The sequence below is a fragment of the Mchenga conophoros genome, linkage group LG20 (assembly GCF_057382185.1).
Source record: "Mchenga conophoros isolate Kocher_MC1m ecotype Shallow Benthic linkage group LG20, M_conophoros_male_GT1.1, whole genome shotgun sequence".
In the NCBI taxonomy this organism is placed as follows: domain Eukaryota; kingdom Metazoa; phylum Chordata; class Actinopteri; order Cichliformes; family Cichlidae; genus Mchenga; species Mchenga conophoros.
The window spans coordinates 23,621,320-23,646,828 of NC_140545.1; the positions used below are offsets into that span (position 1 = coordinate 23,621,320).

A 25,509-nucleotide genomic window follows, 5' to 3' on the forward strand; every position below is an offset into this window, starting at 1 on the left:
TTTTATTTAAATAAAACTTAAACTCACTTCACATTATGAATAAAGTGTAGATTCAAATGTTACAGACTTTAGAGTGAAACAGCCTAAATACTGTGTAAATCCCCCATATACACTACTCTGAATCAAGGCAGCACTGTATGGGAAGATTGTGAGGTTTTATTTATTTCAGCTCATACAAACATCATACCCATTGTTTTCTGGCAAAAAAAACTATTTTAACTACAGATTTGTGTAGACAATAAATTAATCTCAAACTGTAACCATTCACTGTATTTGCCACTACTCTCTTAATTTCAGTTACAAGTGATTATAAAGGACAAAAAGACATATGCAAAGGCAGGCATTATATGTTTATTTTGAAGAAATGTAAGTAAAAAAACAAACAAAAAAAAAAAAAAAAAAAGTGGCGTTTTCTTCCAGAGAAATAAGGACAAAAATGCACAACTGTTTTTTGTATTTGGATGACACCTTAAACAGTCTGAGATACAGGTAGTGTAAATACAGAAATTAAATAACAATTGACTAAAACCCCAAACATATTATTGAAAACCCTACTTGTGTCAAACAAGCAGATCCTGTGACAAACCCTAATTTCTACTATGGTACGAACAAATCCTACACAAACTAATAGTGTTACAGAAGTACTTTTGACACAAAGAAAGTCTTGGATCAAGAGGCTGTTGTGTTCCTGCACATAATAATCATCTGACAACTGTGGGAAAATAATCAACCTGTAGAAAGTTAGAATCCATGATTACAAGATATTGAGCATCCATGCTACAGAGAAGTACACTACCGAAAGAAAAAAATAATAATAAAAATCAATCATTCCGCACGGCGCAATGATAGTCTTGTGAGTAAATTAAAGTATAAAGTCAGGATAGTGTATGCAATGACTTAAAAATTGCAGAATATTAATAACAAATGTATAGATTTTCACAGGCAGTTAAATGACCAAAATTAGACTTTACAATACCCCCATCTCAGTCAGTGTGGACAAATAGTTTACGCTAACAAAAGAGAATTTGACAAGAGGAAAAATTTAACTTAACCGAAACGTCACTGCAGAAAAAGACAAAACTTTTCTCATTTTTTCCTCAATCAAAACTTTTGCAGCACACACCATGACATCACCTTGATTCAAAACAGACAAAATACTTAACAGTAAAAGCTAAACACAACTGAAGTGACAGCTTGGCATCAGGCAGCAGTGATGGAATGTTGATGCCTACTTATAAAAGGACACCCATATTGCATGTGCATGAAAATCTAAAGCAATGGAGAAATCCTTTGTTGTTCTTACTGTTGGGGAAAAAAAAAAAAAAAAAAAAGCCCCCACCTGATCGAATTAGCTGATTTTTTTTATTAATGTGTTTGATGAAGCCATAAAAGTAGTTACCTTCAAAGTTTGAGCAAATTCACTGTTCAGTTCAATACTTGGTTCAATATTTTTTCCATACAAAAAAAATGTTCATGCTTTTTTAATTTGTCATTTATTCAAATTATAAATATATATTTTAACTCAAAAGTACAGTTTTTAAATTTAATGTTGCTGAAACAACAAAGGGATAAAATAATAAATTGATCTGATCGAGAAATCACTCATCTTTGGAAAAGAGACTTTATTACAGAGAAATGGCTCTTTCCAAAATAAAAGCTATACTATACGCTTCTTCTGGGGTATACTCTCAGCAGCATATTAAACATATTAGGTCCCCATAAGGAGAATCATGTGCTAACGGCTGTCTAAATGACGCGGGTAAAGTTTGTAGCATGCGTGCTTGTTGTTTTTGTCTGCTTCCACTTGTCTTTGCACTAGGATGATGTCGGAGTAAATGTGCAGTCATATTCGTTGTGTTCCCACTAGTGCTGTCAGCGTTAATCTGAAATGACGTTAACACCACAATACGGCAAATCTCTGTTAACGAGCTACCGCGGATCGCCCCGTGCGTGGGGCTAGACGGCGTCAACACATTAACGAGCTAACTGCGCTAACGCAGTAGTTCCCACCAATGTAATTGAGCATTGCGTGGCACATCCAACATACTGTTTTACTTTTGTCCATGATGCGCTTACCTTCAGGGTCATACTTCACATGAAAACCAAAATAGTTCCAAACGCCAGATCTGAATGAGGGTGGGGGAGGTTAAATTTGCCATGTTGCAAGGAGCTTAGCATCGGTCTTGCTACCTTGCGCTGCGCTCAGTGGATCTGCGCTCGACAGTGCAGCCTGAGCGGAGTAGTCGAACGCAGATCCACTGAGCTCTCAACACAGACAGCATCCTCAGAAGAAAAGTTGATAAAATAAATTAAAAATTTTGTATTGTTCATACATATGCATACTGAACCGAAAGCACTGTATCGAACGGTTCAACCATAAGTTACATTTTAAGGTGACCCAAACAATGACGACTACAAAATTAAGGGAAAAAAATATCACAGCTAGAAGATCAGCCTAGTATCAAATGTACGAAATAACCAATTACTCTAGATTTTTTTAAAGCTTGTTTCAGTTACTCTATATCACAAATTAAAAAGTGCAAAAAATTTGAATGCACCATTTAGTTTCCTGTAACTTTCTATGGCTTTATTAAGCATACTGTAGTTACTGTAGAAAAAAATAAATGTGCTTACTGTGAGGAGGTGAGGGGTGGGAGGCACTAATGAACTTTACATGGAATGAACCATTTAAAAAAAAAAAAAAAGGGAACAACAAAAAGAAACACATTAAAGTCAAAGATCTGTTGTCACTGCATTTTGCCAAAAGTCAACATGAAACTATCAACATGTGAAGAATAAATAAAGTCACTGCTAATAAAAAGCTACAGAAAGTCAGATTTAGCTGTATTCAGTCTTGTGTAAAGCCGCAGTGTTCAGCTCCACAGAATTAACAAACAAAAAAAATAAAATATAAAAAAAAAAGCAATGCAGCCTATTTAACTGTATTCATACAACCTTGCCAGAGGCTGTGACTTGTAGATGGATGCTAGGATATACATCTACATATACTAATGAAAACCGGATACAAAAAAATATATTGAGTACAACTGTACCAGCAGTGAGTATTTCTAAAATGTTACAGATAAAAAATAAATTCTGAGTAAATATATAGTATAGAATAAGGATTGTAATAGAACCCAGCTATTTAAAACATGCTGTCTAGTTAGATATCTACTGTGATATTAGTTTATTAAGTAATCGCCCACAGTGAGTGTATAGACAGGAAACTATAATTATTCAACAGTGGATACGTCCAGTTCACCATCATAAAGAAGACTGATTAGGCTAGTGTCTTCACAAAGCGGGGGACCAGAGCCTTAATTGCATTATCACAATCACAAATGTATTCGTGAACACATCAGTTCCAACTGAAACAGGTAACCTGCTACCTTAAACGGTCAGAAATGTAATAGTGCAAATGAGACCTGGTTGTCCTTTTCAAGTAATATAAATTCAAAAGCAGTGTGATTTAGATGAAAATAAAGAGTAAATCCATGGCTTATATGTTGATTGGAAAGGCAGGAAACTCTTTGGCTATCAAGGCAGGTGAAAGGCAGGTAAAACAGAGCATGAACTCTGAACAACTGACCACTGTGAATCTCATTTTCATTTCAAAATAAAATCTGTGATTGTTTCCACAACTAACACTGTCAACCCAACTATTCAATATTAAGATTCTCTTCTATTATAAGAGAGATTTAATGATTTCAGATTACAAATCTGAGCTAACAGAAGGTTGACCCTTGAGGTCCACAAGCGAACAGCCGGTGTGAGCACCATATGTCTTACTCTGTTCTTGGTTAAGGGAAGTTGATTCTTGGCAAGAAATGAGAGCGAGCGATCTCTACTCTCATTTGCACATACTTAAGTGATTATAATGTTTACTCCCCTCTGATTCACGGATCAGCGTCTGGAGTTTGATGGCCCCCACCCCTGGCCTTGATTTGGAGCCAGGCATCTCCCAGTGCCTTGGCAAAATGGTCATCCACTGAACCCGTTATGGACACTGAGTTAGACACAGACTCTGCTTCTTTGTAGTTCTCTCCAAGACTTCGACGAAAGTGCTCCTCAATCACAGGATCGCATACTAAATTGGATGGAATAACATCACGTGGAGGAAGAAGACCAAAAAGAAATTGTTATTTCCATGCATCTAAACTGAAAACTGAATAAATACCTTTTGATTTCTCAGTTCAATAAAAAATTTAAAAATTTAAAAAATTAAAAAAAAAATCAGCTTTGGAGATGCTCTCTTATCAAAGTCTAGGAAAAACACAGCTGGGTATTTTGAAAAATAGCTTTGATTGCAAATTTGATGCAAAGTGCAGAACATATAATAGCTTGAGTGCATGAAAGTTAGTTTTTAGATTTTTTTTTTTTTAACCATTTCATTTTGTTACACTATTTGGTACATTTACAATAGATCAAATACAGATTCAGATACAATTTGTTTGATTCACTACAGTTTTTCCTAGGTATGTGTCATTTTCAGAGGTTGCCTTTATGATTCAGTTTAGACTTAAACTAAATCAGAAATCTTAAAACAATCTAGTGCAATATACTGGTGTAATTCATTTTAGGATAAGCTTTTGTTGTGTGCAACCATTGCAATAAACTAGTTTGCATAACAGTGAGTCAAAAACTCAAACTACATCTGATTAGGGCTGCATGATAACTCAAGAATTTTCAAACTGGCCAATGTACAACCACATATTACTTTTATGTTTGGAAAGAGACTGAGAACACATACACAAAGGACAGAGACACCAACTTGTGGCAGCAATTGCTCTTAATTATTGACAAAGTTGGATTTTAACGTTGATAAATTGGTTAAATTAGCAAAATAAAAATATGTAACTTGGATATATTTTTGTGCAACCACCCAGCACTGTTGAAATTAAAACTCCACAGGTCTTTTAGATCTTTTTTTTTTGTCATACTTTAGCAAATCAGTACATGGAAAGACAAATATATTAGTTTGTTAGTGCAAGTATCTTAAAAGACTTACCATTAGCCATTCTCGGATCAGTAGGTGGGCTAGTAGTGCAACCATTCATGTGGCAGTGAGAGAGGTTGCAGTTGCGGTTGCTCGCAGGGGCACAGGTAATAACCGAGGGACGATTCTGTATAAGAAAAGGAGGAAGAAAAAAAAAAAAAAAAAAAAAAAGATTCATTACTGACCCACATTACTGGTTAAATGTTTGTTTGTTTTTTAATCCATCTGTGATCAACCATAAAGTATTTACACAGTACTTCCAACCATCTTGCAAAGGCAGATATATATATATATATATATATATATATATATATATATATATATATATATATACACACACACACACACACACACACACACACACACACACACAGGGGTGCACATAAGTGGTCCGCAGGTGCGCAATCGCTGTCAAAATAAAAGACGCGCACCAGATAAGAAGTTGCAACGCACGTTTGCGTACATAAGATTTTCTGGAGGAGGATAGACCTTTGTTTAGAACTCTTAAAGATGTCGAAGAAGCAAGTTCCTTTAAGCAATTACTTTGGTGTTCCTCCACCTCCAAAGAAATGTCAGAAGGAGTCCGAAAAGAAGTGTGGATTCTCCGAAAAGTGGTTGCAGGCGGTGAGCTGGCTTCAAACAAATGATGAACGCACAGAGATGTGGTGCAGAATATGCTGTGAAAATCCCACTCTAGCGGACAAAAACAGTGCCTTTAATATGTACACAAACGCACGTTGCAACTTCTTATCTGGTGCACGTCTTTTATTTTGACAGCGAATGCGCAGCTGCGGACCACTTATGTGCACCCCAAATCTGCAAGACAACTCTAGTAACAGGACAACAGGAAACATGGCCAACACACTGTGAACACAGTCTTTATTCTGTCATCTGTGTTAATCGTGGCATTAAATCTCTGCTGGCCATCACATGTAGCAACCTTTACCTTTATACATATCTGTTATTTTGATCTCCTTACACTGACTTAAATACATAAGCCAAAATATATAAAGATATTAAAAATAAACTGATATGTTGTCTTTACAGGCAGATAAGAAACATTTTCTTTGTTCATCCTCTTAGTGAAATTCATATTTTTATTTGTTCTCACATTAGCTCGTAGTTGTGTTTTTCTTTACTGTTGACTGTAATAAACCATAGAGGTTTAAATAGGTCAGTATTTAAACAGTTTCTCAAAACTGATTTTGCCAGCCTTACAATACACCCTTACAATTGTTGTTTTGCACACAGTAAATGCATTTCAGTACATGTTTTATCCATCCACTGGTCATATCTCACTGAACAACAAGAAAGGTGAAAAAAATTAAATGTGTGCAACCTTTTTAAAAAACAACAACAACAACAACAAAACCATCACAATGCTCTCTTTATGTGCTACAAGTTGACGTACCTGCTGTCGCTCTACAGTTCCACTTATGACAGACCTCTCTGTTCCCCTAACTCCAATGTCATGGCTGCTTTTGGTCAGAGGTATCGGCTGGTCTACAGCATAGCCAGCAATGGAGGCATACAGATGGTTCCCATGGAGACCATTAGAGGAGGAAATAACGTGCTCCACAGGACTGTGGCTGAGGCTCCAGTGCTCACTACGGTTGTCTCCAGCAGAGGGACGCCCCCTTGATAAAGACAGTTAAAATAAAATGTACTAGCAGCTTCGTGGACAACTTTTGTTTTAATTGTTGTGCAGAGGGGATGTTTTTTTTAAGCAGACACAGATGAAGTACAGGAAGGGGTTTTCATTTGTAATGTGCAGCTTTATAATTATTATTATTGTAGACTTTTCTTAAGATTATATACAGCTTCATTTTAAGATTTGTTTATATCAGTGAACTACTTTGTGTCAAGTCTTGATGCATGCTCAATCAACCAGGTAAGGAAGTATGTCCAGACCAACAGAATCAACTTTTTGGGGTTCTCTGTGTCACACTTTACCATCAAACTTTAAGAGGCTGATCATTAAAGTCATGGTCAGATTTATTTTTTTCCTTTCAGCCTGTATTGTGAATAACATCAGACTGAATGTTTTTACCCATATTGGATAAAATAAATACATTTCACAGCCAGAACACACTGAAACACTGAGTGCTGTATTTATTTATAAATAAATAAATAAATAAATAAATAAATACCATATGCTGGCTTCGAGACTTAAATGAAACCAAACGAAAAAAGGAGATGAATACAAGGTTGTTAGGGCTTCTTAATAATTTTATATTTTTGTATGACAATCAGAAAAGTATCACGGGGACCCTGTTTGTAATGCATGACTCTTGTCACATGATGTATTACATTTACAACTCATATATTGCACTGCATACAATTTATTCAATCCAACAAATATAAAAAGCCAATACAGCAATAATTTCAAGACCCACACAAAATCATAATAATTTTTTAAAGGCACTTACAGCTGGGTGGCAAACAATCTGCTCATTTTGGTCATGTGGTCTTCATCACAGTGGAATCGGTCTTCCATTTGTTCTTCGCCATATTTTCGTTTGCTTGGGCAGTGAGGAGGAGGCCCACTTATATTGGACATAGTGGCAGAAAGGGAGGGCATCTTGGACTCATCTGTGGGAAAGAGTTCAGTAGTAGAAATAACTTAATTAAATTAATTTAGACTAAAAGGAAGTTTCCAGAATAAAATACACAATAAACACAGTAAACTATAAGGACTCTGTGTATTCCATCAATTCATTTTAAACTGACTTTTTGAGACTGCACTGGTAGGTGATCAAGAGTTTCATAAATATACCAAGTAATACAATTTGGCCAGATTTTAATAAACCATGAGCTACAAAAAGCAAAGTAGAAACCAGTTTGACTAAGTACATCTTGCATAATGTTAAAACAATGTAAATAACGTATAATAAAGTTGACAATATTACATAATCTGGGGCTATTGCACAAAGGAGAACACTTGATACATATAGTTATAATGGAGAAGTACTTTGGGTTTTGGTGAATTAAAAAAAATAATACCAGATTTATTGGGGGACCGGAGATCATAAATTAAGTAAATGGCAACTAAATTATAATTTACATTTATTTTTTTGAATTCCTATTATAAAACGACTCTGACTTTGTTTCATGTATGGAGGTGCAATTTGTTTGGGAAGTAAACTTTGATCAAAAAAGCCAATAGAGCAATACACAAGCAGTTAAAAATCACCCACTCATCTAAGCCCAAAGGAAACTGTGTGTAGAAACATGATAAAGCACATTTTTGAGCAACATTTCCTGATTTCTTTAGATGTTTGACTAAGCAGTGGCACAAATGAGTGTTACACAACCTGAAGCTTAATCACTGCTACATCATATGAAGCAGCATTGTAGTGTATGCTGTTATAGCTTGGGAATGTCTACAAATTTCAAATGAATGTTATTATTATTCAATGCCAACTTGTTAAATACAGGCTATAAAAATCGTATTTTAAAGTTGCGATGTTATTAAACAAAACAGTCGTTGTTCTCCGCACCAACAAGTTGTTAAACATGTCGTCAGTCTCGACGCTAGAGTCAGGATAGTCAAAAGGGTAACGCAAATCACAACACAGGGGTATCTGGCGCTGAATTTAGGGAAACCACAACGTGTTGCGTTTTATAAATGAACTCAGGAACTATAGGACCAAAAGAAAGAAAAAAGACAAACTTACCTTCGTAGTGCAGTCTCCCAATGTTATTGTTCATCTTGTCCAGGAACTGAGAGTTTATCATGTCCATTCTAGCATTTACACGAACAGGCTACTTGCTAACATTAACGTTAGCAAGCTATCCTAAAGGAGATAGAAATGTTGTCATGTTTTTAAAAATGGCATACGTTTACACGCCAGTTAATGGTAATCCCAAAAGACATTAGTCTTTATTTTGTTCCACGACAGGCACTTCATGACACTGAAGACTACAGGCTTTAGTGCGGCTAGCTAAACACGTAGCATACGCTGAGCTAGTTGCTACTAGCCGTTCATCAGTGCGAGCTTTAAATTAAACTACGAAGTTTATAAACGCTTATATTGAAGAGGTTGTTGTTATTAAAATACAATGTTATACATGTATTGTGACCAGCGGTCTGCTTAGTTGCTGAAGCCAAAATACAAGACAGCGAACTTTGTCTACTTTACTCACGACACAAACTTACGTTAGCCAAGTCGCTAACTTTTCAATGCGCTAGGTCAATGGTTTTCGTTTTAACTAGCAAAAACCTAAAAACTACAAGTCAGTATCTACTTAGTTCCAGGTTAGGTTCAATAGTCTACATCCAACAAACTGAATTCCAAAAAATGGGTATTCCTATTCTTCCATGATACTTACTTCTTCGACAAAAATTAGCTTTACGGCAACACCATAGTTAGCGGAGTCTGCCTACGTACTCTGCCTTCTTCACGCACTTTCACACAGCAGCAGTCCTCAGACAACAAAAGAGCTGAGCGGCCCTAGCGGAGAGATACGAGGCGAACCGGGGCTTTTTGAAGCATATTTAAAAGGTACTTTTATACGGTATGAACACTTTGATATTAACCATTAACAAATTATCCTATCATCCTAAAAGTAACATTGTTTTTCAAGTTTATCAAGCTACGCAGCCTATGAAGATGCCCAAATGAAATGGGTTTAACGTGAAACACAATAGGCTACTTGATTTTTTTTTTTTTTAATGACACTACTGACCATATAGATAATGTTTTTGATATGTGAAGAAAGTAAACATACAAAGAGCTGCTTTCTCTGAACTGCTGTTGATTTTACACGAATCATTATGAGGAGTTTCCAGTGATTTTCACTGCAGTGAGTTTAGTTTCCTGCAGTCTGACTGCAGCACAGCACATTGAGGACAGACTGAGGGCACAATGCCCTGGCCCTGCTGGAGCGTCTCATCCACAGACATCTGACTAGAATGGCTGGGTTTCAGACTTAAGCAAAGCTGAGGTTGGTTTTGTTGCTCAATACACTGATACTACCACATGGTGTCACAATAGCACACATGTTTAATAGTCATTGCAAGGTACACCATCTTTTAGCAATATTATTTTCAGATTATTCTTATTATTTATTTCAGCCAATAGATTCTCTACCGATTCTACACACACACACACACACACACACACACACACACACACACACACACACACACACACTGTAGGTGCAAAATTACTAGCATATAGCAACAATCAGCTTTACCAATAGCATCATTCTAGCTTTTGATTAAAACCATGGACAACAACCCCAGTCAGCGATCGAGAGAATGGTCACATTTATCTAAGATCATGTATAAACTCATATTATCTTCCTCAACTACGCTGCCACAACCCCAAAAACAAAATTCACCCTTGTTAAAGTGACATAAAGATAACTGTAATGTCTGCCAGCATGCAACAAAACAGAGGAGCCTGTTAATCACAAATCTTTACACCATATCAACTGATAAACTGGACTAGCAAAAGCTTTGAGAGGGGAGAATTGGGCTCAAGTGATCTTGGTATTCCACCCCCCCACCCCATATATGCAAGATGCACAGCTACAAGTATTCATGCATAGTACATTCATAAAGAAATAGCAGCTAGTAACAGTTGTAAACATGCCAAAGCAGGATACAAACACAAGAGACATTTTCTCTCAGTACAGAAGTGGATCAATGAATTCACCACACACAATATCTCCGTGTCCATGCTTGTTGGCTGTGAGCACACAATATCTTCAATACAGTTCCATTTGTTTAGCAGTTTTCAGTAAGGTCATGTATTAAAGCTGCACAAGTTGATAAATGACATCTTTTTAGTTGCAGAAACATGAGGGGTGCTCCCCAAAGTCTGACCTGCATAAGCCCATCTATTCAGTGTACTCCTTAGTCTCTCTAGTTACTACAGTTGCTACAGAAGCACTAAATTATTTAAACTCAGGAAATAAAGTGAGCCCACACTAGCTTGTTAGTGAAATGAGCTTTAACTTTAAATTTTATGAATTAGTATAACTTGTAGTTGAAGTGTGTCAGTAGGATTCAGCTGACGGGGCACAGTTAGTAGAGGGCAGGCCTGGACCCTGCTCAAATCTAAAGTCCTAGAGGTATACTTATCCCGCTGTCTTCTCTCCTTCCTCTTTTAAGCACCATTTATTTGCTTTGGCTCGCTAAACATAATCCAAATTGCTGCTAACAACTAGTCCTACAGAGTCAGTAAAAGATATATAGTAGCTGACTGTCAACAGGTTTACAGGCATTTTGCACAAATGACAGAGATCAGGGTCAGAAAATACTAATATCATATTTCCCAGAATTTCCCTTAATCAGTGAAATGTAAAATGAATGAATAAATAGTTGTAGACCTGAAATTCAATTCATAAGGTAAATTTATATTCCATAGAATTAATTATATAGATTATTATTATTATTATTATTATTGTGTCACGTTGCCAAGCAACAGAGGAATTTTCTCCAATTTCAGATTTTTAGTATTAGAGGAAATCTTCAAATTCTGTAAAAATATTTATAAAGCATAAAACTAATTCCATGTAAAAATTTAGCAATTTGAAATGTCATAAACAACATATAAAATATACACGGTATGTGCAAGTATCTCATAATATCTAAAAAAGTATTGTATTAATATTTTACCATGTTATTAACCGTTAAAATGCAGGACTGAAGTGGGGCTGTAAGATTTCTAGTTAACAAGTCATGCCATGATGAATGAAGTCATATAGTAATATTAGCCCTTCATTAGAAAATATACTCAAACTGCGATATAAAGATTCAATGTCCTGACTTGCAATTTTTTTATGTGTGCCTATGTTTGAATTTATCTTTTTACACTTTAACAACCTTTTACCACTGCACATCACAAGTTATTGATTTATTGAATTGTTTAAAAAATCCAGTCTTTTGTTTTGTCTTATATAATTAATAAGTGCTTTACAGAAATTACTGTGTTTTTAGTGAACCTTGTGATAATTAGTGCTAAGAATATTGCATGCAGTGTTTTTATGCTCTCATAAGCATCAAACGTTTATATAAAATATAATGAACACAATGAATTGTGCCACCCGTAATGGAGACATGTTAGCCAAGTGAGTTTGTAATGTTTTTAAATTAAACAACTATTGTAGTAAATTATAATAAGGAAAATTATTACATAGAGAGAGATTCATTAAACAATTAAGACAGAGAGTTTTAGTGCATGAATTTGTTTCTCAAGGGACGGCTGATGACGCTTCTTCTCATTCACCAGTCCTAACAGCCATTTTAGATTTCATGGCTGCATTCTATAAGCAGGGAAAACAGCACCCAGACAGAGGGCAGGGTGAACCTGAGTAACAAGGGGAGTAGGAGTAAGGGGAGGGTGATGTAGTACACAGTACACCTTTTTGCACTTTCACTGGAAACCCCTCTATTTTTCATGCTCTGGTTCAAAAAAGGATGACGTCTCTAAGGCAGTAGAAAATGGGGGAGGGGTAGAAAAGGCAGGCATGCCGGGGGGAGAGAGAGGAGAGAGTGGAGGGCGATAGCAGGAAGGAGAGGCACAGCCAGAGCATCATTTGCAATGCTTGAGGAAAGCACGGGGTAAAGTGATTGGCTATAGGAAAGTGTAGCGTCACTGCCAGTGAGGGGGAGCTTCGAGGATGCTCCACTGAGCTGAGAGGGAATACATTTGTTGGGAGTTTGCACTGAGAGCTCAGCCATTATCAGCTGTACCACTGAGAACAGGGGCTTCTCGGCAGAATACTTTTCCACACCCAGTGCTTGTTGACTCTTCTTCTTGCTCCTCTGCAGCCATGAATTATTTGCGTCGGCGTCTCTCAGACAGCACGTTCATCTCCAACCTGCCCAATGGCTACATGACAGACCTTCAGAGGCCCGATCCTGCTCAGCCTCCTCCACCTGCCTCCAACACCCCTGCCAAGTCTCCGACATCTGGGCCAACACCTCCAGCCACTTCCCCTGCTCCAGAGAGGAAACCCCAGCCAGTTCAGTCGACAGGAGCGGGTTTCTTCAGTTCCATTACCAACGTTGTTAAGCAGACAGCTGCCTCTGCAGGGCTAGTGGAGCAGACCCAAGTCACGACACCTAAGAAGTTTAAAATTCTCCTGGTCATTGATGAACCACAACAGGAGTGGTAAGAGAAAATGCTGCTCTTATATCATTCGTGTTGTGTCATTCAGATGCTGCTGTAGGCATTGTTTCTATGTTTCAGCCATATAGCTGTTAGGTAATGGTTAAAGAACTGCTGAAACAACATCTCTATCAAGCACCCTGCAGAGATGAATGGGGAGTGCTGCTGTGGTTTGATGTTACACCATGCCAGTGTTCAGAATAATACACTCAGGCAGCCAAAACTTAATCAAAAACAATCCACTGATTCTCAGCAGTAATGCCATTATCCCAAGATGGAGGACTTTAAATGTCCTTTGTTTGCTCTTTTTTGTAAGAAATGCAAATGCTTTGTTTAATCGTTTTATTTAGTTTTGCATCTGTCTGTACAAAAAGCTGATTAATTAATTAAAAATGGTGAAATACTGCACTGGAATGTGATTTTTCACCATTTTTTAAAAAAGGAATGGTATTCCACAGGTTGTGCAGCATTGAGAACTGCATGTTATTTCTAATACTGCAGTGCTTCCCCTCAATCAATGGGGTTTCCCCCTGCTCACTGATGGAAGATCACATGGCATGACAAGAAATTAAACCTATGGTGCATAGGGTTCTCTTAGTTGTGAGTCCAACCTTAAAATGTATAACATAGTTATGTTTCTCAACCCTTAACCTCAATAACCTTAAGGCATTAAGCAGTTGTACTGGCAGCCGTGTCCTAGGGGATCTTAGTCAGAGGTAGCTTAAAGCAAGCATCTTTGTCAGTCGACTGCTTGAAGGACTTAAAATGTTCTAAATGAGTGTATGCATGGATTTATATGGAAATTACTTTGCGTGTTGTCAAACAATAGAATATATTTGATTAACTCTCTCACCACATGACAAACATTTATTTACGCTGGTGGCATGTTTTTCACTGCAGCATATCCAGTCATTTTCAGTTACCACCTAGACATAGAAAGCATAGAACTGTAACTTAACTCTTTAATGCCTTTGATGCCTTTTTAACTGTATACCACAGAGTATACAGTGGTATACAGTTAAAAAGAATGAAAAGAATCAGCTTGCTTCACTTTTAAACATATACACATAAGATATCTTGCAGTTACATGTATTTTCAGCAATGTGAAATTTGTTTATTTACATTGCTGAAAATACATGTTTATTCATATTCATAGACTACACCTTATTCCAAGGTGTAGTCTATTATTCCCCCAAATCAGCTGGGATAGGCTTCAGCCCCCCAGTGTATCTAAAGTGGATAAGCAGTTAAGCAGTTAGCTGGATGGATGAAAACACCAATAGTTGAAGGAATATAGTAATAGGTAGACAGCATGGTAAAATTTGTCAACACATCATGTCTCAGAAGGTTAATATGTTACCGTTGTTCTATATCATGTATCAACCTTAGCTAAATGCCACTGTGTGTGTGTTTATTTGTGCAGGACTGGCCATTAATGGATTAGAAACCCTGATCGTTGTTGTTAATAAGATGAGACCCTCGTTAGCAGGATGGATGCCAGCTTTTATATTCACTTGTTCTATATTTCTTATGAGAGGAAAGGAAGATCAAATATTGCTCTGCATATCTGGCACAGAAACAAGATATAGTAAATTCAACTAAAGTTTTGCCCTTCATCAAAGACCCTTCTTATAAATAATGTAGGTTGAGTCGGTTGAGCTGATAGGATGTGGCATTATTTTTACTGTCAGTATACAACAGGAGCTGATATGTAGAAACTCCTGTGTAAAAACCTTAGGTAATTATCTGCCCTGACTGTACCTATATTGCAGATAAATCCATTTTGAAGCTTGATTTGTTCATAACATGTGCAGTTTACTGTTGTTGCAATGTGCATCTAGTGCATAGCCACTTTGGACATCAGCTTTCAAAGGGCTTCCTCTTTCTTGAGCCTGCATCTATTTTTTAGGCCTGCTCAATATCACCACGAGGGAGATATTACATGTTTGACTAGGTTTTGTTTCTTTTGGACAGGTTTTATGGGACCTTTTGCCTAGTGATTTATGGTCACTATTTCAGTATAAACCAGTTTACATAGTGTAGGCTGGGATTGCTTTGTTTTGTTTAGCCTTTGTACTCATTCTGTTAGAGCATAGAAACCCTAACCGAGAACGATTCGGTGAAAAAAAGTTTCAGAATAGATGTTTTTATATTAATACATGTTTTGTTTTCCTTTGCCATGTTGGCACAGTGTACGTTTTTGCTTTGTATTGCTTACATGCTCACTGTGTGGCAGGATGTCCAGACTTTTGTCTGCACACTGCTGCAAATGTAAGGAAGATTAATGAGAACCTGCTGGCCCAGGACACAATTGAAATCAAGAGAGGTCTCCGGGCTAATTGCATCTGTGAGAAGGCTCAACCATTAAATTCTGTTTACTTTCTAAAACATTTAATTATTTTTCACTTCTGAATGTTTCTGTAACATATCTAATTGCCTGTAACTTATATGTTTTATTATTAGATATCTCATGTCTTTTATGTACCCAGAGCTGGGCAAAGATGAAATCACAGTAAGCGTAGAATGACACGAAATCTAGAATATAGAGAAAACAGAAGATATTAGTATAGACATTCTATTCTCTTCATTATACAACAAGCTAAGCAGAATACTTACAGTGTGTCGTGAAATCTGGGTGTTTACCAGGGTCAGAGCGCAGACTGATGCTTTTTGTTATTCAGCCAGTGTTTGACTTGTTAGATGAGGCTGTCAGTCATGAAGAGTTGTTTATTTTGTTCCAGGATGGCTGTGCTATAATTTGCTTTTACAGGACAGGAGGAGCAGATGGCTCACTGTCTTACTTATCAGACTAATGGCTGAGATGCCTTGGTTCCTTGCACACACTATATAATGTAGCTCAGTTTCAGAAACAGCATTTCTTTAATTGAATTGCTCAATGTTAAAAATTACCCAAAAAATAATTAGTCTACTGCTTCATCTGATATCAGAAGAAGATGCTGTGAGCTTAATCCAGTTCAGACATTGCCAATATGTGAGAGTGAATGTTACGCAAGCAAAGTAATAAGACATTAACATTCAGCAAGGATTCTGGCTTACCAAGCCCTCAGTGACTCATCTGAAAAAATGTCTTTCATAGCAATCTTTAATTTGGCAAATGTTTTACAGCATTTAGCCAAAACCAGCATCCCCTTAAACCTTAGATGATCCTGAGGACATTGTGTGCCATTCCATTTTATATTTTTATGCTATTTTGGCTGTGCTGAATGAATATAGCTCATGTTCGACAGAGGATATTAATTTTTTTAATGTTAGAATGTTAGAATTCTTGTCTTGGTTCCTTAAATGAGCAGCTGTGCTGCAGCCATAGTTATAGGTATGAGCATTAGTGCAGGAACAGTCATTTTGGAGCTACTAAAGTGATAAGTGTGTGTCACTATTGATGTTGGATAAGGGTTTATGTGTGGTGCAATACAAATAATAATCAAACTCTCGTTGAATTAAATGAATTATTGTAGTTTTTTGTGGAGCTATGTAAACATATTGGCCTTTAAAGGGTTAAAATAAAAAGAATTATAATTAATTTTTCCTATTTATATTTCAGATTGAAGTAGTTTTAAAAGCGTTATCACTGAAAACAAAACATTAATTTCTTATTTGTTTTTTAACCTCATGTTTAATTCAAGTCAAAAGAACCCCTGTTGATTCTTACAAATCAATGATCCATGTAAACATCTACTGTCATGCTTCCTCGTTTCAAACCAAGCAGGTGTGAAGCCAGCAGTCAAATCCAAAGGAAGAAATAAATATAGTTTTATATAAAAAGTTATTGGTTTTTGGACGAAAGCTAAACTTGACACCAGAGAATCTGTTTGCTGCGAGCTGACAGCCACATTCTAATGCATATTAATGCAGTGCATTGAAAGATCACTTCTTTAAATGTGTGGCTTCGGTGGCCTTTTCAGTGTGCTGAGCTGAGACGTTCTTTGCACAGTGAATAACCATGAATCAATCACATAACCACACCTCTTCTATACAGTCATTCCTTATGCTAAAAAATATTATTATTATAAATATTAATTTAAAAAAAGCTTATTTGTACAAAATAAAACTTATCGTGCATGATGTACTTGATTTCAGGGATCATGTTTTGGAAATAATATCTTTTTTGTGTAGGTTGGCAGAGAGCATTCATTGCAGTGCAAAGCAGGCTCTTCATTTTCCTAAATATTAGAGCGGTGATTCATATTTTAATGCTTGTTTTCTTCAGCAGCCAAGTAGATCCCAATGCTCTAATTACATTTTGAATGAATTATTCAGCTTTTCCTCCCTGTGTGACAGGAGGGTGATGCAAATGAAAAGGAAGCCCAAGTAGGAAGTGAAAAACATGTTTGCAAAATATACTTACATCATGCGTCATAATGTCACATTGTCTACAAATTTTCTTTGAATATAGCTATAATAATTTATGTAGCACACTTGCACTGTAGTAGCTGGTGGTTAGATTTAGTATGAACTTGAACCTGTGGAAATTCAAACCAAAATTCGAGCTTAACAATGGCAGCTTGAGGGAAGGATCTTTATTTGTGCTCTCCCTAGTATTGATTTGTCCCAGTAGTATCTGTGGCCACAGCTTATCTTGTCTGGGCCATCCCCTGTATATCAGTAAGAGACACAGAAATAATAGGCGCAAAATCGCTGTGAGGCTTTGGCAGTTTTCATCCATGTGTAGTTTTTGGTCACTGATCCACCTTAATCGCAAAACCCCGTGATAAGACTTCCTCTTCAACAGTGATCCAGGTGACGAAAAATGTGGGGTGTCACATTTATTTTTAAGAGCTGAATTACAAGTCTGAAAGGTGCAACCATTTTTGGGAATCTTTGAATTCAGTGAATGTTGCCTCATTGCATCATCCGTGTTATCCCCCGTAGGCACTACTGTTACTGCCAGATTGAGGGGGAAAGGTGTTGGAAATCTGCAGTTAGAAAACCACAAAGTGACATGTCTGGATTGTAATACTTCATGCACTTCACACATTTGCACATATTGAGCAGTGATTTATGATCCATATTTTGTGTTATATTTGTTGCAAAGTAAAAACTAATATGATCATTATACTCAGAGGTGCAGTCAGTTGAATCTATTTTGGAAATCTCTGTAATCCTGTTGTTGTATTTGTGATTACATTAAAAGTTAATGCTTTCTTTTTACCCAGGGCCAAATTATTCCGCGGAAAGAAAATACTTGGGGATTATGACATCAAAGTGGAACAGGTACAATTCATCAGCCAAATTAAATCCATTGCAAGTACGCTTTGAGTGCAGAGTATGCGAGTTCATAAGTTTAAATGCACTGTTCTCTTTTCTAACGATCAACTCCCTAGGCTGAATTCAACGAGATCAATGTCATAGCTCATGCAAATGGAACCTGCGATGTTAACATGCAGGTTCTGAGAAATGGTACCAAGGTTGTCAGGTAAGACACATGCAAACACACACAGAGAAGATTCAATGTAAAGTGCTGTTTATGTAGCACTTTTCTAGTTTTACTCAAAGTACTTTAGACTGCAAGTCACATCTAACCATACAGTCATGCAGCCCTTTACTTTGCACACTTCTTATCTACTTCACATCCCATAGTTCATCTTCACCAGTTAATCTAACAAAATGAGTCACTTTCGCTTTCTTTTTTTAAATCAATATATATACACTAACAGTCCCTACCTGATTTATCTACATTGTTATCAACACTTTAAACAGCCTGTCATTTTTATGGTGAGTTCTCGCCACATCTATGCTGTAATTCTATTTTTTAGGTCATTCAAGCCAGACTTTGTCCTCATTCGTCAACATGCCTTCAGTATGACCCAGAATGAAGATTTTCGCAACCTGATCATTGGCCTGCAGTATGGTGGTGTGCCAAGCATCAATACCCTCGAGTCCATCTACAACCTGTGTGACAAGCCGTGGGCGGTATGCAATCAGCAGTCAGGCAGTGGTTTACTTAGAACAATAGTAGCAGGCAGATGGATGAAAACACTGATCTTTTCTGAATGCCCTGGTTCTGGATTGCATTTCATATTGTTTAAAAAATTCTGTGAAACAATTTCCAACTTTTGTATGTTTGTCGGTTATTTCTTTATGTGTGTTTATCTTTATGCATGTGCAGTTTGCCCAGCTTATCAACACCTGCAGAAAGTTAGGTCCTGAGAAGTTCCCTCTGATCGAACAGACTTTTTACCCAAACTACAAGGAGATGGTGAGAACCATGTCATCTCCCCCATTTTTACTGCACAAATTGAAATGTAAGAAGTAACTCAAATTATAACTTGTTACTTTAGGTAAGCATGCCATCGTTTCCTGTTGTTGTGAAGATTGGACACGCCCACTCTGGTATTGGAAAGGTATACAGGTTGTTCCTGTTGCAATAATATGAAAGTATGCAGACTGTGGATATACTCTTCATTAAAACAACTATCTTTTTTCAATATTTTACTATTTTCTGTCTAATCATTTTGTGCACAGGTGAAGGTGGACAACCACAGTAAGTTCCAGGACATAGCTAGTGTTGTGGCTCTTACCCAGACCTACACCACCACAGAGCCTCTCATTGACTCCAAGTACGATATCAGAATCCAGAAGATTGGCACCGACTACAAAGCTTACATGTATGTAGAACACTTTTGTTGCTTGGCATTACAAATAAAACAGAAGATAGGCTGACATTGCTTTAATTTGTGCAATTTACCCATATCAGGAGAACTTCCATATCTGGTAACTGGAAGACCAACACGGGCTCAGCTATGCTTGAACAAGTGGCCATGACTGATAGGTGAGAATGCTAGAGTCAGTGTTTGATGTTTATGTAAGCATTGTGGTTATAAAGGGATAGATGGTCAGCAACAATGCTCATGTAGGCTGTGGTGTTTAAATGGTATTCACTTGGTACTAAAGGCCTTTAATTAAATAAATAAAGGTATGAAGAAAAGGATCTCTGAATGTACACCACATCAAACCTTCAAGCACCAGGTGTCACTCATGTCAGCTAAGAACAGGAAACTGAAGCTACACCAAAACTCCCTGATCATTGCACTGCCACCAGCCTTAATCATTAATCCAAGACAGGATGGATCCATGTTTTCAATTCTCTTCCTATATTTGGCATCAACAAAGCATTTTTGCCTAGAGTTGCTCAACTTAAATTTCAACCGGTCATCTTGGCAATGTCTGTATGCCTAAATGTATTTAGTTGGTTTCAAGTTACATATTTTTTTTGTTAGGTACAAGATGTGGGTTGACACCTGCTCAGAGATTTTCGGGGGTCTGGATATTTGTGCAGTTAAAGCTATCCATGGGAAAGATGGCAGAGACTACATCACTGAGGTAGGAATCTAGGACTGTCATGTTTAAAAGTGAACTTGTGCATTTGAAACATACTGAATATACTGTTTGACATGAATGTCACATTTTATATTAGGCCAAGCTTTTTACAAGACACTGCCCTCTGCTGTCTCTCTACTGTAACTATCTTCCACTTGTCATAGGTGGTTGGTTCTTCCATGCCGCTGGTAGGTGAACACCAGGCTGAGGATCGACAGCTCATTGCAGACATGGTGCTAGCAAAAATGAACGAGTTAGTGGAGAAAGAAGCTAATGCTCCCAAGAGACCCACCACCATACAACCATCCCAGGTACAGCAACACACAGGCACAGCAGTTAGAAGCAGTAGCGTTGTGCTAGTTTTGTTTTTGTTTATGTTTTTGAATATTGTCAGTGGTGTGTACTATAAGATTAAAAAAATATTTAGCTGTTATAATTTTTCACCAATTAACTGTTGAATGAGTAAATTCCTAAAAAAAAAATTCTGTTTTTAGGGGACCGGCCAGAAGGGAGAGATTACTGGTGAACCCACCAAGAACGGTGCTGGGCGCCCGCCTCAAGGTTGTCTGCAGTACATTCTTGACTGTAATGGCGTTGCAGTGGGTCCGAAACCAGTCCAGGCCAACTGAGTAACCCAGTAGAATGGGGATATCTGAGAGTCTAGATAACAGCGATGTACCTGCTGAACACATGCACAGACGTGTGTATGCGTGTGTGCGTGTGTGGATGCTCATAGCTAGAGTCAAATTTTTTGGTGGCGTGAGCTCAGTACAGATGAGTGCTGGCCTGGACTGTGTTTTAAACTCTATGCAGTGTCAAAACGTACTGTCTACTTGTTGACCTGTTGATTTAAGTGTGCTTTTATAGGACACCTGTGTTTCAGTAGCTGTGGTTTTTCTTTGGGGCTGTTGTTGATGATGTAAAATGCAGATTGTGCCTACACTGAGTTCGGTGCTGCTCTGTGCTACTCGTTTAACCCAGCTATGGATCTTTCATTTGCCCTTCCCACCCCTTTTCTTTTTGTTTTGGTGTGTACCTTTAGATATTGTTCAAACTGTGGAAGATTGTACAGTTTGAAACTTGTGTATATCTCAATATGTAAACAGTGGGTGTGTATGGCTGTAGTAGTGATTATTTTCGTACTAATACTAATAAATAGAGTTTTTTTTTATTTGTTTTGCATGATTGATAGAAAGGCAGGTGCAAGTCAGTTATAAATGTCTGATCAAGTGGGATGTTCACGTAACATCGCTGTTACACCGCTGTATTTATCTAAGCTGTGTTCCCTGTGATTCATGCATTGTGAATGTGTCATAAGAAATGCATATTATAAGTTGTACAGGATAAAGTGTAGAGATACAGTAGAGACATACAGTATATTGCCTTTCCAAAATCTTTTTTTTCTCTTTTTCATTACTAGTTTCACTAGAAAAGAGATTATACAGAGTTTTAATAGATATTTAATCGATAATAGAATTAGTCTAAGATGTATTGATGATTTTATTATGCAGAAGGTGTGCAGGTGTCTACAGACAACTTCTATATATTTTGAACCAAAGAACATATCGGTTACTTTTAATCAGTCTTTGCACTCCAGTAACCCACAACGTAAGTACCAGTGATGAGACCGTTAATTCTGCCGCTGTCACACGGAGTGTGCAATTTAATCAGAGCTGAGCGCTCCAAGACAACAGTTATGTTTTCAAATTGCTTGTTGTAAGTCACACAGCAGTGAACTGACGCTGCATTCAAGCTGTTGTGTGGAGGCAGACATTGTTTCTGATAATAAAAAGCTGTGTAATGTATGATTTGCCCCCTCCATTCCTTACTCTCACTCTGGAGATCAGCTATCATTGGAGGTGTTGCCATGACAACAGTGCAAGTGCTCTGAGATTTAGTCTGGATTCCGGTAGTAGTACTGTGTCCCCATTACTGCCATTCAAAGATTCCTGTGAGATGTTGGAAGTTGCAATAATTTATTTATTCATTTTGACTCTTTTAGAACAATAATGTATTTTTTTTAATCCAACCAATCATCAAATTGATACGACAAAGCTATAGCCATCCATGCATTAAATTGTGTTTAGACAAGTGGGTTGTTGGGTTTTGTTTTGTTTTTTTTACACAATCGATCGTTGTCCAGTGGCTTTTGTGTGGAAGCCATTTCGCATATCCAATACAATAAATGGTGTAACAGCTAAAAAGCAACCAAATCAACTGTAAAAAATAAATCCGCACCATTTTCCAACAATTTGTTTGTTACAACAGTATAAAACATGTTCAGCAAGTTCTGTGTGCAGTCTTTTTCTAAGTTGTATAAAGTGCCATTGTAACTGTGAGCGTGTCCTTGTAAAAGCCATGCCTGCGGCTTATTGGATGTGTTGTTCTGTTTAATAGGAAGTATGCCATGACAATGATTTTCAAAGGAAGAACATGCAGAGGTACCCCATCAGTAATAGCTGCATAGTGACGCCTTGGTCGGTGATTGTGATTATTTGGTCACTGTGTTGAGGTGGAACTTGTGTCATCAGACCTAGTGAACTGTATGCGTTAAAGACCGTGGTACTTCTGAGGCCAGTGTTGAGCTGTTCGTATCAAGATCAGAGGACAATATATTGTAGAGGGGAAAAAATCCTCTCTGGAAATTCAACCTCTGTCACTGGCAATAAAGCTTCCTTTGCAATACATGCTTGGTCTGTGTCCTCGTATGTGTTACGATTTTATTAATTTTATTCATTATGGCAACACTGGGTAATATGACAGGCTCATCTAAATTACACAGTCTAGTAGGCAGAAGTTCAGCTGCTAAGTGCACATACTGCGATGCTTCCAATGCATGAAATTATATCTGTATTGTGAAAGAGATGGTGATAACACATCTCCTCTGCTTTGTGCCTTCATATTGTGCTGTTTGTCTTATATGTTGAGAATGTGGGATATTTTATTTGTATCAGACAAGTTAATAAATAAAACAGTAATCATGGAGAACTGGCTACTCTACATATGAACACATATGAAGCTTTCATTTATCATTTTGTCTCCATAGCTGTGATACACTTTACAATCATAATTATTATTTTCACAAACACCTGCTCTAAAGCTCATCCTCAAATGTAAAGTGTTTAAAAAAACAAAAAAAACAAAGCATAGCAGATTTTTTCAGACACTGCACCAAGAAAGTCTAAGGTAGACACTTAAGATTCAAAAACTTTTATATTTTCAGTGCACTCAAGTTCCAGGATTGAAGCCAACACTTCAGTTTCTCCATAGAAACACTTCTACCTATCTACACAGAGCTATAAAGCACCAAAACCACTAAAAAAAAAAAAAGAGCATGACAGTGAGGAAAACCACAATGACCTCCAAAGATGAAATAGGAATACATAGATTCTGTCATCAATGCTCACATCAGGGCTCTGGTTTTCAGTTATTCAGAGAGCAAATATACTCTTGCATGAATTCACACACAACCACACACATGCTGATTGACTCTGCACCTAAAAGGTTATGATTTTCCTGTTTTTCAGTAAATCCCAATCTCTAAGGAGTGCCTCTGGAATGAAAGAAAAAGGCTTTTTCTGCATTTTCAGTGAAGACAAAGCCCATCTGCAACTAGAGGAAGTTTATTTTCTGAAAAAAAAAGAAGTAATTTTCAACCTGTATCATTCAACATGTTGCAAAATAAACAGAAAAGGTGCCTGGTGTTCTGAGGCCTGCCATAACAAGATATACAAAAAACGATATAAATAAAGAATGGAAAACATGAAAATGTACATTTTCAGTTTTTGCATCATCACAAAATTGCTGAAATCTCAAAAGGTTTTTTTCCCCACAGTGAATGTATTTCAAGTGTAACTATGAGGACATTTTACTTTCGATTATCTGATTGTAAAGCTAGTGTTATATTTTACCTATATACTCTAGCATCACCTGTTATCATCAATATTACAGTTATAGACATATATGTACTTTTTGCACCTTGCATTGTTGTGTCTTCTGGTGATATAAAATGACTATTACAATAATTACAAAATACTCTGCATAAAAAGTGGTTGCAGGAGAATTTTTATTTGTAACTCTGTTCATACCTTTGAGGTGTATGTGAGAAAATTTGGACAAAAATGCATCGCTTGTATTTACAGCTCAGTTGTATTAGTATTCCACTATTTGTATCTTATTAAGCTTTCTTATGCATTAAGTAATGAGTAGTAAGGACTAGATTGTATTCTCATTCTAGTCCTGTTTTCTTATTGAAAGATTGAAATAACAGAGCATCTGCTGTCTGATTGAACACATTTAAACATTTAACTATACTTAAATAGGTTTATATCAAGTCTTCATGAACATAATATTTCATTCTTTTCACTTAATTTGTGCTGTGGTGTGTTCATTCTCTTCCTGATATGAGTGGCTGCACAGAACAGCAGTCAGCACTGATAATTTTTTCTGCCGACAGATGATCCATGAATAATTGACATGGCTGCAGAAGCCATCCTGCATTATAATAGATGCATAGCTTTGCTATGAATTCTACTGGAGTTAGATGACAATCAAGTCTGTTGTTTACTTTAGAAGATATCAATATTCACACAGCAGATTAATTTTATCTGTTTGAACAAATATTAGCTGTCTCCCACAGATAAAATATGTTCCACAGGCAGCATTTGTCAGACTTACAGATGGTCCTTTCTCCTCACTACAAGCAGACCGACCTGGCCGGTTGAAGCTTCTGAAGAACTCAAGAGGAATGAATGTGGGTTCTTGAAGCTCCAGCTTCTGTCCAGACTCCTGCCAGCTGTCTGCCAAGCTGCTGCTCAACATGAACACTTTGTGGCCTGTAGGGGCACGCTGCACTGACCATCTGGTGAAGATCACAGTGGATCACCACTAATGAAGGAACATGTAAAAGTGACCTGCAATAAACAGCAGCATCTCTGAAAGTCATTAATTGCACCCAATTCTAACATGTTATATAGATGTTTTTTGTTTTTTCCCAAAAATGTGAATAAAGGGGATAAATTTAATTAAATCAGACCTGTCAATCAAGCTGAC

The 25,509-nt window shown here is 37.1% G+C and overlaps 2 protein-coding genes across 4 annotated transcripts; one reads left to right on the plus strand and one right to left on the minus strand.

Annotated features, from left to right (window-relative positions):
• Positions 1-335: 335 nt before the first annotated feature.
• LOC146550829 (transcription cofactor vestigial-like protein 4) lies at positions 336-9,421 on the minus strand. 2 transcript variants are annotated; one of them, XM_085259763.1, is made up of 6 exons: positions 9,329-9,421; positions 8,674-8,793; positions 7,426-7,588; positions 6,408-6,633; positions 5,009-5,123; positions 336-4,087 (listed from the first exon to the last, which is right to left on the minus strand). In XM_085259763.1, exons 2-6 carry the CDS (start codon positions 8,738-8,740, stop codon positions 3,897-3,899), a joined length of 762 nt encoding a protein of 253 aa, XP_085115889.1. In that variant the 5' UTR covers positions 8,741-8,793; positions 9,329-9,421; the 3' UTR covers positions 336-3,896. The 2 variants fall into 2 exon arrangements, with proteins under 2 accessions (XP_085115889.1, XP_085115890.1); XM_085259764.1 differs by lacking the exon at positions 9,329-9,421 and adding an exon at positions 9,156-9,318.
• A 3,110-nt stretch (positions 9,422-12,531) lies between these two features.
• Positions 12,532-25,499, plus strand: syn2a (synapsin IIa). 2 transcript variants are annotated; one of them, XM_085259757.1, is made up of 12 exons: positions 12,532-13,122; positions 18,294-18,351; positions 18,462-18,553; positions 18,894-19,050; positions 19,247-19,336; positions 19,419-19,481; positions 19,603-19,745; positions 19,835-19,909; positions 20,358-20,460; positions 20,622-20,768; positions 20,952-21,018; positions 23,985-25,499. In XM_085259757.1, the coding sequence occupies exons 1-12, from the start codon at positions 12,782-12,784 to the stop codon at positions 23,999-24,001; spliced, it is 1,353 nt and encodes a 450-aa protein (XP_085115883.1). In that variant the 5' UTR covers positions 12,532-12,781; the 3' UTR covers positions 24,002-25,499. The 2 variants fall into 2 exon arrangements, with proteins under 2 accessions (XP_085115883.1, XP_085115881.1); XM_085259755.1 differs by lacking the exon at positions 23,985-25,499 and having other exon boundaries at positions 12,533-13,122; positions 20,952-23,142.
• The last annotated feature ends 10 nt before the right edge of the window (positions 25,500-25,509 follow it).

What these genes read in the sequence shown, in the direction of transcription:
- syn2a (XM_085259755.1), top strand. Translation starts at nt 12,782, where the DNA reads ATGAATTATTTGCGTCGGCGTCTCTCAGACAGCACGTTCATCTCCAAC. An exon ending in GATGAACCACAACAGGAGTG is followed by an intron (nt 13,123 to 18,293) that starts GTAAGAGAAAAT and finishes CTTTTTACCCAG; the next exon opens with GGCCAAATTATTCCGCGGAA. An exon ending in CCCACTCTGGTATTGGAAAG is followed by an intron (nt 19,482 to 19,602) that starts GTATACAGGTTG and finishes TTTTGTGCACAG; the next exon opens with GTGAAGGTGGACAACCACAG.
- LOC146550829 (XM_085259763.1), bottom strand. Translation starts at nt 8,740, where the DNA reads ATGGACATGATAAACTCTCAGTTCCTGGACAAGATGAACAATAACATT. An exon ending in AGATTGTTTGCCACCCAGCT is followed by an intron (nt 6,634 to 7,425) that starts GTAAGTGCCTTT and finishes GTCTTTATCAAG; the next exon opens with GGGGCGTCCCTCTGCTGGAG. An exon ending in TGATCCGAGAATGGCTAATG is followed by an intron (nt 4,088 to 5,008) that starts GTAAGTCTTTTA and finishes CATCCAATTTAG; the next exon opens with TATGCGATCCTGTGATTGAG.